The sequence below is a fragment of the Leucopleurus acutus genome (genome assembly GCF_964270905.1).
Source record: "Leucopleurus acutus genome assembly, chromosome: X".
Classification (NCBI taxonomy): Eukaryota; Metazoa; Chordata; class Mammalia; order Artiodactyla; family Delphinidae; genus Leucopleurus; species Leucopleurus acutus.
This window is the reverse complement of record NC_139148.1, coordinates 96498568-96517820: the sequence shown is the minus strand read 5'-3', so window position 1 is coordinate 96517820 and position 19253 is coordinate 96498568. Positions and strand designations below refer to the sequence as shown.

General features: G+C 38.9%; 1 protein-coding gene across 4 annotated transcripts in view; it reads right to left on the bottom strand.

Moving 5' to 3' along the window:
* Positions 1-19253, bottom strand: part of PAK3 (p21 (RAC1) activated kinase 3) — a gene marked incomplete at both ends in the record, with an annotated part of 87303 nt that overhangs the window by 30982 nt on the left and 37068 nt on the right. For all 4 annotated transcript variants that reach the window (XM_082864936.1, XM_082864937.1, XM_082864938.1 and 1 more), the window contains 2 exons: positions 9206-9269; positions 17847-18012. In XM_082864936.1, the coding sequence (XP_082721062.1) occupies positions 9206-9269; positions 17847-18012 (230 nt within the window). The remainder of the gene's footprint in view (positions 1-9205; positions 9270-17846; positions 18013-19253) is intronic.

The following is a 19253-nucleotide window of genomic DNA, read 5'->3' as shown; positions in this document are numbered from 1 at the left end:
AGAAACAAGTTTCAAAAATATTCATCTTCCATATGGGAACGTCATGTTAGAGTTAAGAAAAAGAGGGCTCCTCACTGAGTAGCAGAGATAAGTCTGAAAAATACCTAACATGATATATTTACTTTCTCAAGCACTAAAACTAAAATTAATTTAGAGGGATGGGGATTGAGGGCTTCCAAAAAATGTTTGTTTGCCATTACTGATGAGTTGGTCATATCATCATTCTACATAATGATACGATTGGCAAAGACCCAGATGTTAGATAAAAATTCCTTTGGTCGGATACATATCTTTATGCATAGGAGGAAAATGATTTCAGGAAATGCTCCCACTGTCAGCTGCTGACAAATTTAGCTGCTTGGCTGATCTAATCTATACGAAGAGATACTACATGCAACAAAAGATACTTTGGCGTAATACAAACATGGGCTATATCGACGAATGGATTCTTCAGGATAGCCTTTTGTTTCGACACAAAATTTCTTGTTAGAATTCCTTTCTTAAACACCTTCCCCTTTGAAGATCGGTGTGGGGACAGTTTTTATTATAGTACTAAAATCCCACATATTTGAACACGGTTGTGTTGGCGAGAGTGTGGACAAACAGGCACCCTCAAACACTGCTGGTGGGAGTGTTAAAAGGAAAAACCTCTATGGAGGGCAACTCGGAAATGAAAAATGCACATATCCTTTCATGTAACAATTCCACTTTTAGGAATTTATCCTAATGATAAATTCGCATATGTATGAAACGGCTTGTCAGGATCTTCACTGAAGCCTTGTTTATAGCAGCAAAATATTGGAAACAAACTAAATGTCTACCGATGGGGGCCTAATTAAATAAAGTATGGTACATCCAAACAACAAAACACTGTGCCTCTGTTAAAAAGAATGAGGTATGAACATGGAACCACCTCTAAGACATAGGCACATAATAGAAAAGGAGATATATAACGTTTTAACATTTGTGTTAAAAATACATGCATCGTGCACACGCGCGTGCGCGCGCGCACACACACACACACACACACACACACACACACACAAGGAGAAATGTACCACGTATACCCAAATACAAGGTAAGGGGCTCTCCCCCAATTTTTTCCTCAGGAGAAAAAGGGAATTGCCTTGTATTCAAATCCTTATAAAATCGCTCAAGTAATGTAGTAATTCTCCATATCCATTTATTTTTATCCATAAAGTACAGTTTAGGAGAGATACATTAGGTTGAAATAGTCTCAATCAATGCTAGTTTTGGACTCTCATAAAGAGTATCTGTCAGAATTGGAAAGAAATGATGTAAATAAATTATTTCTAAAGGTATGATCTCATAACTGCAGGTGTTAGATATCATAAACAAGCTTTTTAAAGGTCACTTTCAAATTAATGCACTGAAAAGGGCTCCCAGTAGCCAAAGATGGGACAGTTTGGCCATCAAAAACAATAATAAATGAGATTAATTGAAACAAATTGAAAACATAAAAATCCCATGAGTTTATAAAGATATTTTTTTAAATAAAAGAGAATGCCTTCTTCTCCCACTTAAAAAAAATCAAAACACCTTTCATTGGACACTTTTGGAAGTAGCGTGGGTACCAACATCTTACACTGAAAATGGGCAATTTAAAAATTAAGCATTTATCTTGATTTCCCTGTATGAACTATATTTCAGGGTAATCAAAGACTCCCTAAAATACAAAAGTATTTTAACTGATAAGTGTAGAAGGAATGGCAGAATTAGAAAATTGCCATTCTGTTAACCCCTCATGAAATAATTGATCTGGGCAATAATCATCAATAGATGAAATCATTAGATGAAAGGCTGATGACAACTTTGCAGGGGAGGGGACAATCACCCACTGAATCTTCTGATCAATCTACTCATCACTAAAATATGGGACAATTAGACACTGTACCTCCTGATACAATATAATATGAAACATATAGCATCACCACCTATGAAGAAACCTTGCCAAAAATTGAACCTCAGCCTAATTAAGCTTCTAGATCTAACTGCCATTTATAGGAAATACAGGAAATATGGGAGCAAGATAAATGGCATCAAATGAAACTAATAGACAAATCCAGAAAGTGTATATTCTACAAGATGCTGATGAGTTTCTTCAGTAAGTCAGTGGTAGTGGTAAAAGAAGGCGGATGCTTTAGAGTACAGAGACTTAAGAGACACAACCAAATGTGATGTGTGAATCTTTTTTGGATGCTGATTTGAACAAATCAACTATACAAACTGCATTTTTTAGACAACTGGACAACTCTGATTATCGACTGGGTGTTAGAGGTTAAATTTTTATATATATGCGTTATATTTTATTTATTTACTTTTACATCTCTATTGGAGTATAATTGCTTTACAATGGTGTGTTAGTTTCTGCTTTATAACAAAGTGAATCAGTTATACATATACATATGTTCCCATATCTCTTCCCTCTTGCGTTATAACGGCATCGTGATTATATTAAAAACATTGATAAATGTTGAATTTGGGTCATAAGAATATGGGAGGTCCTATACTATTTTCTCTACTCTTGTGTAAGTCTGAACATTTGTAACAGAAACTTTAAAAAGTGATATAGTAGAAAGTTACGCTGTGAAGATTTAAATATACACCTACAGGACAGATTTGGAAAACAATCATCTGAATGTTGTATAAATGGGTAATTGTAACTAGGAATAAAAAAATCCAGGCACAGAATCATATGTAGGTTAAAAAATATTTTATCTCAAAGATCTTAGAGGGAAGTCAGATGATGTACTTAGCTAACTGCTGGGGGACTCAAAAAGGGGCTCTGGGATTACAAAAACAATACAGATGCAGAGGCAGATTTTGAATTATGCCGCTCGTGAAATGTGAGAGTAGAAAAATCTCTCCTAATTTATACATGATTTTATACAATGTGTGGTTTTAAATATGTAAATAAGGGTGAATTAACAAGTTAAACATCACAAGTAGACATTCACCATTTATTCATATATCTGATAGTTTGTGTATTTAGGTGAGTTAAAACACAGTGCACCACCTAATATTTGAGCATACATGGTATGCGTGAGCGCACTTGCACACGTGTGTATGTGTGTGTGTTTGTAGGTCCGCGTATGTGCGCAGAGATTCTATGAAAATATTACATACGAAACCAGAAACAACATCTTTTTGGAAGTTTCCTTTGTGCAGGGTAACTGGGAGGCTGAGGGAAAAGGGTTGGAGGGACACTTACTTTTCACTGTCTACTCCTCTGTACCTTCTGAATGTTATACCATGTCCAAGTATTATCTACTTAAAAGAATTAAACTCAAACAAACAAATAAAACACCCCACAGTATTGCTTGTATCTCTCAATTTGTTCCATAACACAGCCCCAACTGATCTTTCTAGCATTATTTCCTGTTAATTCCCCTGCCAAACTGTACCTTTGACTGTCTATAGAATTGGAATTCTTGATTTAATTCTTCTGGTCTTTTTGATACTCATTCATCCAATACTTGCTGAGTATTTACTCTATGCCAGACATCGTTGCACGCCCTAGGGATATCAAAATGAATGAAACCTACAGTCTGAAGTGAGTTTTCATTTGGTTTTCTTCAACGGAAACTTCCCATAATCCCAATTTGTTAAATCCCACACCTTCTCAAGTCACTATTCAAACGCACCCTCCTTGAAGAGTTCTTCATCATATCTCCTCCATGGCTATAAATGATCTGTCCCCATAGCTCTTTTTTTTTTTTTGCGGTACACGGGGCCTCTCACCACTGCGGCTTCTCCCGTCGCGGAGCACAGGCTCCGGACGCGCAGGCTCAGCGGCCATGGCTCACGGGCCCAGCCGCTCCGCGGCATGTAGGATCTTCCCGGACCGGGGCACGAACCCGCGTCCCCTGCATTGGCAGGCGGACTCTCAACCACTGCGCCACCAGAGAAGCCACCCCATAGCTCTTTATAATTACATTACATTACTTACTGTATTTTGCTCTATATAATAATAGTAACTGTGGGTGTGACTTTTACCCCTAAAAATAACTTATCGTTTATGGAGTCCTTCACTATGTGCCATGTACTGTGCAAAGCACTTTAAATACCTTCTCTCATTCATTTCTCACAACCTTATGAGGTATGTGAATTCTGCTTACAATGACAGAAAACTGGTGCTTAAAGAAACTAAATAACTTGCCCACAGCCTTCTGATTTCAGAATCTGGACTCTGTCTTTCTCTTCAAATTTCCCCCAAATTCTCCCTTTATTCCATCATGGTTTTCAAAGTTTCAAGCAACTTTACATGTCTAGACAAGCTAAGATATAAGTGGTGTAGACATGCCTGTATGGATCAAAGCTGTAGGACTCAGGACACACACAGAAAAGATGAGTTAGGGCTGGGGTAGCCAGAGAGAGAGATTCATGGGGGAGATGACAGTGAAGATAGTGTGTGGATAAAGTATGGGGGGAAAGGTACACGCATTTGGGAGTAGGGCGGACCTGCTTATTTCTCGATACAACTTTCCGTTTCTCCCCGTCAAATGTTCAGAACCTGGTTCTTAACTACTACTCTGCACTACACATAGTAGGCCCTCAACAAAATTTCGCTGAAGGAAACACGTTATTTGTTAAACTGGATCCAAACCATTTCCTCTGAGCTGCTTCCCCAAAAATATTTGTTTTATTATAATGTTGAAGAGAAAACAAATGGAAACCTCAAAGAGAAAAAGAGTCTGTTGTTCAGTGCATTCTCATTTAAGGAAAGACCTTAAAATGAATTCAAATATATTAATGAGAAATATGTTTGGACAGCTGCCAATGTTCGTGAATTCAGCCCTCTGTTACATAGCTACTGCTTACTCAGGAATTACACAGGTTTGCCAATGATAGCTGTTGACTGAAAATAAATATTTAATTTTGCTGTCTCACCCTACCTCATTTATTAAACAAGTTCTTTTATATAACTATCCTAAAGAGTGATGATTCTTTAAGTCTCCACCAGATGTATTTCTGACAAACTCATATGGTCAAGTTAATGATATTTTGGGGGGTACCAGTCCCTTTTTCTTTCTTTCTGTTTTTTTTTTTAAAACTTTACATACATCTGCTCAAAATATTTAGATTTGGTGGCCACGTACAGAACACTTTTCACAGCAAACCTGACGAAATAATGTCATTTTTAGCTTTCCACTCACAGCTATGGCCTCAAATGATTAGACATGCAATTCTGAATTTGATTTATGGAAAATGGAGCCCAATTCTCTGGCCCCAGGCCTGAATGCTGGGATGGCAGAAACCCATGCTGGAAAAATTTTGTTTTCCAAGTAGATGAGGGTGATTAATGGAGAGGTTCCTCTCAAATCCAGCTCCCAAGAGTAAGCTGCTGTGCTCCAGGGAGCTAAAAATGGAATACTGGGGCTGATTATTCCTAGCTCCAAATGATTACGGACATAGGTTTGAATGTCACCATCAAGGAAAAGAAAAAAAAACTCTATAAATTGAGAGTAGAGACGAGTTTATCTAACTTGGTCAATAATTCATGGGAAAATCCATTGAGAGCAATTTAAATAAAAGAAAAATTAATTTAAGTGGGTTCTTTCCTGGTCTAGAAAGAAATAAAACAATATTTTGCTCATCCCTTTAAAAATTAAGAACAGAGAACAAAAAATCTACCAAAAATGAAAAAAAAATAATTCGTTAATTAAATAAATGATAGAGTTACAGTAAATAAATAGATTTAAGTTACTAGCTTATATCTTAAAAAGCTACAGAATTACATCTTGATTTTATGACCATTTTGGTTGGGTGGGTGTGTGAAAATGGGCAGAAGGTGAAGCCAACATGGATGAAAAAGACAGACATGCAGCACACACAAATACCCAAAGGAGAACAAAATCAGATGTGGTGAGGCTGATCTAGTGATTATGAGAAACAATTAAAGACACACTGCAAAAAACAGAGACAGAAAGAGCAAGATACACACGTATATACTCATGAAAAGACAGAGGACAGAGGAAAAGGAGAGCTAGAAAGACAAACATTTTCATTGGTTCAACAAATATTTATTGAGGCAAAAACAGATCCAGAGAGATGGGGGAAGCAGACAGGGGAAGCTCTGTAAATCCCTGAGCTTGGCCAAATGAACTCTGACTGTTGATCGAAACTGTACAAAATTGTTTTGGGGGCATCCACCAAGTACAACAGCACTATGCTAGACGGTAAAGGCGACAAAAGGATAAATCAAAAAGACTCCCCACCCTCTAAGGGTTTATTTAAAAGTTGAAGGGGGTCTATGAGTGAACTCTCTGCTGGTTTCATCATTCTTGAAAATGATGAACTTGCTGGGAATATAAAAGAGAACTTTCCGCAGCGGCAAGCAGGATTTCTCCTTTGAATTTTCATTGTAGATTACAAAGGCTTTACAAAGGTATGCAGAAATAGAGAACTTTCCTCTTGCACCTTCAGAGGTCAGAAGCATAAATAACAACCAGGAGGGGAAATCTCTTTGGTATGCCAAGTTGTTTGGCAGCCTAATCTTTGTTCCTGGAGGAATCAGTCTTGCTTCATTACCTAGTATCTGGGAGATATTTGAAACCATCTCTTACTTTTTTTTTTCTTTTCTGAATTTAATGATATTTTTGGCTCAGTTGGGTCTAAGTGAGAATGAGCAAAATCAAAACAAAATTATAACATTTTCCGCTCCCCAAAAGACAACTCCGAATATAAAAACACTTTATGAGTAAATAAATAGCTCCCATTTAAACCTACAACTAGGGCCGTGTTTGTCCATTAGACATATAATGTGAACCATATTTTATATCTGGGGGAAACTCTATTTTCAAAAGCTCAAAAGGTGAAATTAATTTTAATAATATATTTTATTTAACACGATGTATGTAAAATATTTCAGCATGTAACCAATATAACATTTATTAATATGATATTTTGCATTGTTTATTTCATAGTAACTTTTTGAAATCAGGTGCATGTTTTATACTTGTAGCTTACCTCAGTTTGGACTAGCCACATTTCAAGCGCTCAATAACCACATGGCTACCATATTGGACGGCAAAGATCTGGAATGCTACTTCTCTATGGATTGGGTATCACTTCCTATTGTTAGCTCCATCAAAGGTCCAACTAGATTAAACTAAAATCTAAAAGGTAACTTTTGCCTTCCAAGTCACCTTAGTACAAAATACTGTGTTCTTTTAACCTGCCTTGTGGTGTTAACCTTTTGGACAAAAAGAAAGTGAGCTGAGGTTTGTACATGGACTTGAGAAGGCATGGCTTCCTGACTTAAGTAAAGCAACCAGTTCACTAGAACTTCTAGTTCACTAGAAGTTAAGGAGGAAAACTCCAGGTGAAATAATGGCTACAGAAGCCAGCCCTACCCTGCACTTGGGTGAATTGAGTAAGCATGTCACCCAAGGTACCCTATTTAGCCTCTTCAAGCATTCATCACTATAGATTGTAAGTTCCTTGAGGGCCCACACTATCATTAGTGAGCTCTGCTTCTCTCGCGTTTAACAGTGCCTGGCATATAGTTGGTGTTCAATAAGTGTGCGCTGAACAAATAAATTAATTCAAATAAATACAGTCTCTCATTTGCACTAGACACATTTCAAGTGCTCCATAGCCACAATGTTAGTGGCTATCATATAGGACAGTGCAGATGTAGAACATCTCTATCATCACAGAATGTTCTAGGGGACAGCACTGTCCTAGAGCAATGGGCAGAAATACTATTTGACTTGTTAAGTTTTAGGGGTCCTCAGAGACCACAAAACTTTATTTATGAGCACGGGAGAATACCAGTGACAGCAAATGACAAAGAAAGAAGCAAGAGCACAAACAGGTATATATTTTGCCCTCCTAGAAAGTTTAAATGCAGCAAACTTACGGTTTCCACTGCAAGAAGACACTTGGCCATATATCTCTCCCTTAGTTTCTGCCTCCTTCTTAGGGTCTTCTCACCTTGATTCCCACCAGGCACAGTCCCCAAGAGTGTCCCTCTTACCCTCTAGCCAAAATGTCTAATGAATGTTTTCCCTTATTTCCTGAGATAAGTCGGCAATTTCAAAAGAAACTTTAGTAAAAAAGCTAGGGGGAAAACGAAATAAAATATAAAAAATCACAAAAACAGTCAAGCTTATATACAGTCTATAATTTTCTGAAGCTAAGAATCCCAGGAAAAGCAGTGAGGTGCTTGAAGAAATCCTACATTCCCTTATCTGAAAACAGACTCCAGTGGCTGAGGGGCTAGCACAATTCTGCAGGCACATTAGCTGTATCCCTTTCTTCCCAGCCCCTTGTTTCAGTCAGGAGCCCTCTGGGGTGCCTGACATACAGTTGTTGGTACACCTAAATATCTTGTCTCATTTCCCATTTAAGGACACCCCTTTAGAACGCTTCATTTCTCTTTAAACAAAACATTTCCCTGTTTCAAACCCTGTTGCCTACTCAGGCACTCCTGTTTAGTTTCACGTGAAGGCTTGAGAAACATGTCTAATTACAGCTGGCTTGTAGAACTGGTGACTCCCACCGTTAGCTCTGGTGAATGATCTAGCCCCCTGGTTTCCAGGTCTAGTTGATGGTCAGGATTATCTGAGGAACTGTTCCAAAGTTCAGATTACTGGGCCCCGCTCCAGACTTCTGAATCAAATCTCTGGCAGTGGAGCCTGGGAATCTCTATTCCTACAAGCGTACTAAGTGAAAATGATGCAGTCCATCCCATTTAGGGATTATTGATCTATTTCTTCCTTACTCAGATAGCCAACTCTGCCCACCTCCGGATCATTCAATCAGGACCTTCCTTACCATCACTCTGTCACTTTACAGTCTGAGAATGAAACAGGATCTTAAGCATAACATCCATACAGATGTAGAGGGGGACAGGGATAAAGGGGGTTTTCATACAGGCTTAGAGGTTTCTATAACTCTACTGCTTTTCTAGACGAATCGGTTTGAATCGTGTAACTCTATGGGATGAAAGCATCAGTAAATAATTCACTGTTAAGCTAACAATAGTGCAGATTCCAGCAGGATATGTTCCTAGGTTAATTAACAGTCTGACAGCCAGAAAGGCCAATATTAAGAATGCAAAACATGAATGTAACCTAGAAAATGAGAAGCATAATTTACCAGAAATTCAAGCTGTTATTGCACTTTAATATATGTCTCTGGTGCTCATCTTTTGATAGTTCACATAATAATCACTTACCCTTGACCTATTTTTTCAAATCTTGTGTATTTTTTCTTTGGGTCACCAACACTCACAATGCTTCCTGAGGGGAGGGAGGGAAGAGAGAGAGAGAGAGAGAGAGATTTAAATTGATTGATTTTCCTCTATTTAATATTAAAATTTAAGATGCCAGAGTCAATGACAAATAAAATATTACAGCAATATTCTTATGTGATTTCTATAATTTATATGGATAATGATATATTTTATTAAAGTAACAAACAGTAATATATTAATTAAACTAGTAGTAATAACCCAGATGCTTATACTCAAAATTGATGACGTTTGGGGAACAAGAAGGACTGATCATAACCCAACATTTATAAAAAGTTCCCATAAAAGGATACTGTAGATTAGGAGATTAAAACATCTAAGGACTTGTACATAGTATTTAATAAAATCACTATCTTCTCTGAATTGGAGTGAAATCGAGTGCTACAGTACATTCAGTTTTGCTGGAAAAATATCTCTTGAGCAATTAATATGCACCCAGTACTGCACTAAGGGCGATGGGGGATGGCGAATGGCTCTAATAGAGAATAAAGGTTAATCATAAAGTAATGAGGCTTACTGTTTTAAAAAAAACTTACAGCCCTGTACACCTGAAACTAATATAATATTGTAAAACAACTATACCTTAATAAAAATTTGTATGATTATAAAATAAAATCCTAAAAAAAACTCCATACATCCCTGAACCTAGGCCCCTATTAGCACTCCAGACATTTTTAACAGCTTTACCGAGATATGATTTCCATACCATAAAGTTCACTCAACGTGTACAATTCAGTGGCTTTTAGTAAATTTTTAGAGTTGTGCCAATTTACTAAATTTTACCATGATCTCATTCTAGAACATCTTTATCATCCTAAAAAGAAATCTTGTACCTGTTAGCAGTCACTCTTGATCCCCTCTTTGCTTACCAACCCGTCCCTAGGCAACCACTCACCTACTTTCTGTTTCTATAGGTTGTTCCAAACATTGTGGAGTAAGTTTACAAGCAACACAAGAAAACCATTCATTTATCATGTTTGGCTCTGGGAAAAAATATTGGTTTTTGCAATTTCAAAATTTCCAGTCCACTACTCAGAGGATCAATACTTGCCACCACTCAGAATAAATCTAAAGGAAGTGACATCGACTCTCCAATGCAAAGCTCAAATAGGTACAGAAAAATTCCGTGCCACGGCAGCATCGTGGGAATAAGTTCTCAAGTGGACTACTTGGAAGGGAATCATTTATTTGGATCCTTCTGGCCCTCCCTTCTTTCCTTATGGAAGCAAAAATCAGTATCATTACCTTTAAGTTATATCTTACTAACATGGCCCCTATTCAAAGAAGTGTAGAGTCAGTTAGTATAACAAGATTTATACACATGAACTAATTAAGAGAAGGTCTGTGGAGTCTATCTCCTAATTGTCACTCTTATCCATTCCCTCGTCTTCATACCCATGGCCACTGCCATTGTTCAGGTCCTCAACATCTCTTGTTCAAACAATTGTGCTAGTCGTGACCTACCTCTAAACTCTGCCTTCTCTAATTCCTTGTCCACAATGCCTTTGGAATAGGGTAACCATGTAACTCATAAACGAAGACTGTCTTGGATAAACTGAGATGTGAGGTCAGCCTACTTCAGAGTGATTTCACTCCATTATCCATAAATCGTCAAAAGTTCCCCCTTACTACAGGATCAATTTCAAATTTCTTAGTCTGGCATAGAAGGCCCTTTACCATTCAGCAGCATCTAGCTCCTACCTAACCAGTCTAACCTCCTATTATTCCTTTCCTCTCCGTCCCTCTGACTTTATATCCTAGCAACACCATCACTATCCAAGGCTTTGGTCTTTAGACATGCTCCCCCTTTCCCTTTCCTATCAAACCCATGAATTCCTATTTATTATTTAAGTGTAATATCAATATTCTTCTCTGATCATTCTAATGAGACTTACATGCTTCTTTTTTAAGGCAGGAAGCTTGTCTTTTCACCCCTGTAACTTCAGTGCCCAGAACAGTGGCTGCCACTGAATTTGCTGACTAAATGAATGTGAACAAGCAAATATGTATTCAAGAGCTAAACTGTGTGCTACAGACGATACTTCGTGCTAATTTAGACATGATCTATTTTCTGGGCTAGTGAACAACTTAATTCAGACCTACCAGTAGACAGTATACCTGGAAAAAAAAATGTTTCATTCATGGATTATTCATCCATGGTTGTTATGTTTGTTGTTGTTTGTTTTTCGTAAGAGAAGTCCATGTTTCAGTTAGGTTAAATAAGAGTCACGATATGTGAGTCGTCGTAATTCTTTTCCTCTTGTAGTCCCAATCTCAGTCAATGGTACAACTATCTGTCCACTCAGTAGCCCGAGTCAGAGATCTGGGAGTCACCCTGACTTATCCCTTACCTTCACTCCCCATGTGCGTAGTTGTCCACTGAGTCCTGGGCCTATATCTGTTTACCTCCTAGATACTTTTTGAATCTGTCGTCTCCTCATTACTACTGTTCTAGTTAGGCCCTCACCATTTTTTGTTTGGGCTATTCCGACAGCCTCCTAGCTGGATTCAGAATTTCCAGCCTCTGCCCACTCGAGTCCAGGCTCCACACCTATGTCAGGATGCTCTAAGTGCGGACCTGATCACGTGATTCTCTGGTTCAGGGGTCCTGGATGCTTCCTCAACACCTACAGGGTAAAGCTCAAACTCCTTGGCATGGAATGCAAGGTTCTTTGTATCCGGCTCTTGCCTCGTTCTCCATCTCATCTTCCCCACTTCCCCACTAGAACCTTATGCTCTCACCATAACAAACGAATTGTAGCTCATGATCAGATCCTGCTTAGCGACTCGGCTCCCTCTCTTAAAACTCCAGTCCCCATATCCACCACCAATTCTACTGATATATTCAAGTGGCACTGAATAAGTTAATGTTCCCAACCATATACTTTTATACTTTCTTTACATGCTATTCTCTGCCTGCAATGTCCTTCTTAAGTTTTCTTCCTGGCAAGTCCTTATTCACGCTTCAACTCAGCTTCAGTTATGCCTCCTCTAGGAAGGCTTCCCTGATGTTTTTGGAATAAAATTAATAATTTGCCTTCTCTGTACTGCCATTGTACCTTCTCTCTCTCTCTCTCTTTCTGCCTCCTCTTTTGCTTTTTTTCTTGTTTTTGCTCTTGCTCTCCTTCTCTGTACTTAATATACCATCCATCTATATCTATGTATTTGACATCCCCTTATAGACTGTGTCGTAAGGACAGGGGCCATGTCTTATTCATCTCTGCATCCTCAGTGCTTCCCCATATAATGCTGTATGTGAAATACACTGGTTACTCAATAAATGTCTATTGAATTAAACTCAAATAAAATTAGGAATTACATTTAGTAAATGCCCCGTATTTTAAGGCAGGGGTTAGAGAATGTATTTTACTTGAGCTATCTCTATAGAATACCACCAATTTAATTCTGAGTTGCTATTTCATTTTTCAGATTGTCTCACAGATTTCTACATCACTGAGAACTACCTTCCTTCAAGCTAGCTGTGAATGGGTAAGGACCTGGAACTTAAAAAATTTTTAAATGAAATGACGATTTTAAAGTCACTTGAAACCACAGTTCTATTAAGCAGTTTAAAGTCTTCTAAGAAAGTTATACTATTAAGTTGCTGAGCAAACTCTTTTCCATAGACTGAACAAAAGCAAATAAGCTTCACCCCAAGCCACTTTCTGAATTATGACCAATTCCAATTGGCAGGCTTTAGTTAATGAGGTTTTTATTTTATTTTATTTTTATACAGCAGGTTCTTATTAGTTATCTATTTTATACATATTAGTGTATATATGTCAATCCCAATCTCCCAATTCATCCAACCTGCCACCTCCCACGCCTTGCTTTCCCCCCTTGGTGTCCATACATCTGTTCTCTACATCTGTGTCTCTATTAATGAGGCTTTATGGCAGTAAATTATTCAACTTTTATTTCCATGGTATGCAGGATAAAAACAACAACAACAACAACAACTGCGAATAAATCCTTTCATGAGGATTACCAAAAGACAACCATTTTGATGCGCTTCTGCTTCTGAATTTAACTGCTATTCTAATAAAATGGCGTCCTCATGCCCATTACCGGTCACAGGAGAGTGTGTGCTGCCATCTACTGATGCTAAGCAAGTGAACAGCAGGCCTTGTGTACAATTCCGAATTACAAAACAAGCTTTTACAGTGACCTCTTTCATCAGAGCCATTCTAATTTGTGTTCATAAATTATACGAAAGAAAGGAGAAAACATTGGTACACAATAGGGATAAAGAGACAAAATTCAGCAACTCAACATCAAAAGGAAAAAATGATGGCAATACCAGAACAACTTCCAACCAGAGCAATTTCCTAAATGAGAAACAAACCATTCACTTTAAAGTACAAGGATTTAAGAAATCACTAAATACTAGTATTTGAAAATAGGCTTCATGATGTGGTTTCAGTGACAGAAAAGCCCATCAGTGTGTTCTCCTACATATCAAGGAAACTAAGTTGAACTCCAAGCTTTAAAAGACTGTCTGTTTGGCATAATGAAGGTTTTGATTTCTGAGAAAAAGCAAAAGAACTCTCTAAACTAATATTAGTTCTATCTGAGGGGGGATTCGGAGAAAGAGTTTTGAGTGGGGAATGCTGGGGGAGGGGAGGGACTAGAGGAGGAGGTGATTGCACAATTCTGCTGACAGTCAGCACCTTTTGAAAAATTTCACTAAAATGTAGGGGTTTCTTTATTTTCCAGCAGATTCAGACCAGACCACAATGAACAAGGCAGACCCAGGCTATCTGTCTGTGTAAAACTGAAAGATGATCTGTTCATTTCAGCCATTAATGATCCCATGGTCTGGCTCCCACAATCAGTATCTGTGTGGAAGAAGAATAGCCTGACAGCTCTGTGGTCTGGGCTGCCCACGTCATAGTAATCAGATCCCTGAGACTGAAGGTGAGGCCGCCCTCCCCTCCTCCCCACGCTTATGGTGGGGTCCACCCTGGTATGGGCCGTAGGCCATTTTCCTACCTCCCTGTCTCCCTTTTCCCTCTCCGTTGCCTCTTAGTACAGGCTCCTTTACTCCTTCCCCAAGCCCCTTCTCCTCAGTGATTTCTGTACAGGGCCCGTACATCTGGGATTATTGCTGGTTTCAAACATTCTGTCCCCTTGAAGATCCTAGGCCCCAATTTTTTTTTTTTTTTTGCGGTACGCGGGCCTCTCACTGCTGTGGCCTCTCGCATTGCGGAGCACAGGCTCCGGACGCGCAGGCTCAGCGGCCATGGCTCACGGGCCCAGCCGCTCCGCGGCATGTGGGATCTTCCCGGACCGGGGCACGAACCTGTGTCCCCTGCATCGGCAGGCGGACTCTCAACCACTGTGCCACCAGGGAAGCCCCCGAATTTTTTATAGTGAAAAATACGGTTGCTCTCATTGTGGAAAACACAGCATAATAATTCTAAGCAACTATTTATTGTGCTGGGTGGCTTACATACTTTGCCTCGTTTGGTCCTCACAAAATCCCCATTATACCAGTACAATCGTCTCCATTTTTCAGATGAAGACACTAAATTTTAGAAGAGTTCAGTGACTTGTCTAAGGACACACAGCTGGTCTGGGTCTATGACTCACTCAGACTCAGTTATGATTCACTTCAAAGTCTGTCCTATTGTATTATCTTAATAAGGCTTTATATTCATGTAATAAAATAGTAACTACCGTTTACTGAGCACCTATTGTGTACCAAGTACTCTTGCTGGAGGTTTTTACATACATTATTCTCATTGAATTATCATAATGCTATAAGGTTGGTACCATTATTATCCCCATTTTTCTTAATGAGGAAAAAGAGGTCCAGAAAAGTTACAATAACTTGCCTAAAGTGACACAGCTGGGAGCAATGGGCTTCTGATTTGAATCTGGGCCTTTCTGACGCCAATACCTGTCCTCTTAGCCATAGGTTGGGCTACGTAAAATCCATCCTGTAGACAGAGTCCTAAAATGTAGTTACGATTCTCATCCCCATTTGGCCAATAAGAAATGAAGGTTCAGAGGGGTTCAATAACTAGCTTAAGGTTATATAAGCGAGTAAGTGGCAGAGACAGGGCCCAGAGAGGGTGATGGTGAAGCAGAAGCAGGAAAGACTGACTTTGCAGACTTTGCAGTAAAGCTCAGCCTGGATTTGCTTCGTGAAAAACACTCCTCCATTTCTTGGCAGGTGTGCCCTGCCGACATCTGTGAGCACAAGGTAGGGTTGAGAGTTGCAGGTGGCCCACAGGCTGGAGGGAAAAAGATTCTCTCTAGGCCCAAGCATTCTCCAATAGAGAAAACAACTGACTTAATTCTTAATTAAAAATGTAATCAATCAAACATGGCTTTTTCCTCTTCATCATGTTTCTCAGTGTAGGGCAGAATAAACAACAAATTATAAAAACCACAGCTCCAGAACCCTTACAGTTTGCAAGCAAAACAAGATCTTGCCCCCGCCTCAAAATAATGCCTGTTTCTCTGTCAGTGAACTTAAGAAAGCTATAAATGTATTTTCACTATAATAAATCTACTGAGACTTGAAACAGTTATCAAATAATCAATTTTACTAAAGCGAGGCTGCTAGATTTTTAAAATCTGATATCTTCTCACAGGTCATGTAAAGTAAAGGAAAAAAACTGAGGCAATGGTCTGAATACTTGAACTGAAATTATCCAGGCAATTCTTTCCTTTATTCCTTCCCTTTTACACAAATAGACAGCTGGCAAATGCAGAAGCAAAGTGGGTAATGGAAATAGTATAAGCTTTGAAGGCAAACAGATATGAATTCCAACTCTGGCTCTGCCACTCATTAGTTTGGTGATCTGGTCACTCCAGCTTTTTGAGGCTTACTTTCACTGATCTATAAAATGAGGCTATGAAAATCTACCACAAGGGATTACTGTGAAAATTAAACTTGATAATGTATGTGAAGTGGTCAGCAGAGAAGGCACTTAATAAATGGGAATTATTGCTGTTGTTATTAAGGAAATAGTTGGTATTAGCACTAGAGGCATGTTTGATCGTGTACAGTAAAGTCGGTTGGCTGAATTGGTCCCTCAATTCCAGTTCTGAGCGCTGACAACTGCAACACAAACCTTTGCCTTTCCAAATACCTGTGTCAGACTGTCTCAACATCAGCGCTGTTGACATTTGGGGCTGAATAATTCTTTGTCGCAGAGGGGAAAGGAAGGAGGCTACCCTTTGCATTATAGAGTGTTTATAAGCATCCTTAGCCTCCATCCACTAGATGCCAGTGGCATTCCCTGTGCTGTGACAATAAACATGTCTCCAGATACTGCCAAATGTCCCCTGGAGGGCAAAACGGCCCTACGACCACCTCTGCAGAGTCTTCCTGTGGCCTATAGCCTGCACTGCTCTCTTCCTTTCCCGAGTTCTTTTAGACAGACAGTTGCATGAAACAAGATGGCCTCCTATTCTCTCATTGTATCACACTATTAAATCTTATCTTCCAAATAAAATTGTAAGTTTCTTAATATCAGGAAATTGTTTTTCTGTGGTTTCCTCCAAAGACTCTGGCATAGAACATGTAAGTAGGAACCCAGTAAAGATGCATTTGTCTGCTCATTTTTTCACCCATTCAATCAACAAGCATCCGTTAAGTGCCTCTCTGTACCAGGCACTTTATTAGAGCTGGATGTACGGGAAAAGAAGGCACAATCTCTGTCTTTAAAGAGCTCCCAGTCTAGTGAAGGAGACAGACAAGTACAGTGTGATATTTGCTGCAATAAAGGCAGTGAAAAGAAGGTCCATTGACTCAGACTGAGAGAGACAAGGAGGGCTTTTCTGAGGAGGTGTCTTTTGAGCTGAGGTTTGAAGGATGAGTAGGAGTTAGATTGGAGGCACGAACTGTAGATAACTAGTGATTTGTTAGATGCTTTTGTAGTATGAGTTTAATGAATGTGCTTCACAGAACTTTGACTCTTTTCAACAGAGGATTTTTTTTTTAAATCTCTTTGACTCAGAAAGCTAAGTGGAAGAGGAGTGTTTTGTAAAATGGAGCGAGTGTGTATGCACAAGCCTGGGTACACTAATGACACTGGGTACACTGGGTACACTAATGACACTGCAGGAAGGAGGCTGTGAGCATTTGCTGGCCCTGCCTCCCTGTCCACATAGCAATGTTCCTAAATTAAGAGAAAAGGCAATTTTATCGTGGCCACCCACTTTGATTGACTGTGTTGGGTTTTGAGGTTGAACTATCCATCATGATCGATCAGGTGGGGGCCCCTGGGGTATGATCATAAGATCTTTTTCGTCAGACTGATCCCCTTTGGGGGTAAAATCTTAAAATAAAACTTACTACTTAATTCATTTAGTGAAGTTTTCACCTTGATTGATGTTTTTCAAGTGAAAATGCTTGGTTTTTGTGCAATTAGGAGTATGAGGGAGGGGGTGATCTGGAATACACAGTGAGTCTCAAACTTTTCATCTTGTGATGTCAGGGAGCCTGGAGTTCATGCAAACAGGTTCAAATTTTTAAAGGTTCAATCCCCACTCTAGGTGGAGAAACCCTCTCATGAAGAAACTAACGATGGCAAAACAAAAAACAACTCACTTAGCTTCTCTAGGATCTCCTCATCTGTCATCTTGGATTTTTTCCTTTGCCGATCTGTGTTTCTATACAAAGTACTGGAATTGGCGTTCTCAGCAGAAGGTGGTGTGACCTCTTTATTTGGTGCTGCTGGTGAAGCAATGGATTCAGCCACGGAACGAGTGTAGATCTTAAAGACAAAAAATCTGGTTACAGATTAAAGACCAAAATAATGCTACAATTGATGAACCTACATTGACACATCAGGATCACTCAAAGTCCATAGTTTACATGTGGTTCACTCTTTTTTTTTTTTACACATACAATGATTTATTATCATGTACTTTCATAATTATTAGATGTATCCTTTACAATAACGACTTCAGAAGTATCCATTTTTGTAGATCATTAATAAATTCAATGTTCCTTGAATCCAAAATCACTAATTGGGTATGGGTAATACAGATACTAGTGAAAATTCTATAACTAAAGAGTTATAAGACCTTAGACAATTAAATCACTTTCCTAAAGTTTTAGGGTCTGATTATGCCTGATATCTCTCTTCTAATTCTCAAAATTTATGTTTGGCCTTCCCCTCTGAGTCTTTCTTTTCAGAAATGCCTTTTCTGTCTCCCATTATCCTTTATATGGGATGGCAGCCTCCAGGGCCGTCAATTTCTGTAGAGATACTTACCAAACTGTATTTACCTACAGAAGTCAAGTAGGAGGAACTAGAGGAACAAACTATAATGAAGGTAGAGTTGGGCTGTTGTATTTTTGGCCACACAGAGAGTGGACCAATAGGATTATGATATTCAAGTACCCTATTTTTCATCACTTTCAATCCATCAATCATACGGTTCACTCTTAATGCACATTCTATGGGTTTGGATGAATGTATAATGACATGCATCCATCATTATGGTATCACACAGAGTATTTTCTCTGCTCTAAAAATCTTCTGTGCTCCACCTATTCATTCCTCCCTCCATCCCGCCCCTCAACCTTTAATGAGTTTTTAAAGACAAGTGATTTCTATCAGAAAAGATCTTTAAGTTGCTTCAAGTACACTGCCCTTGAAAGCTCTCAGGAGCTAGTGTTTTGAGGCCCCCAAACATGCTGTGCTAATTGTGGTCTTGGTGCCTCTGCGTATGCAATTCTTCCTACCAGATTCCCATGGCTTTTGTTCTCTTTCTTAACTTCTGCAGCAGTTTTAAAATTTAGCACTTCTTTGTATATTGCTTGGTATTATTCTCTAATTGTCATGTGCTAATCTGCATCCTCAAACAGCAACCCCAGTGAAATTTTTATCTTATACTCTAGCTCCGGGAACATAGATGCTCAACAGATACTAGGTGATTAACTAGATTCTGACTCTAGGACTATGCCAAAGGACGTCTGTTGAATCATTTGGAAACGCGGTCACTTGGG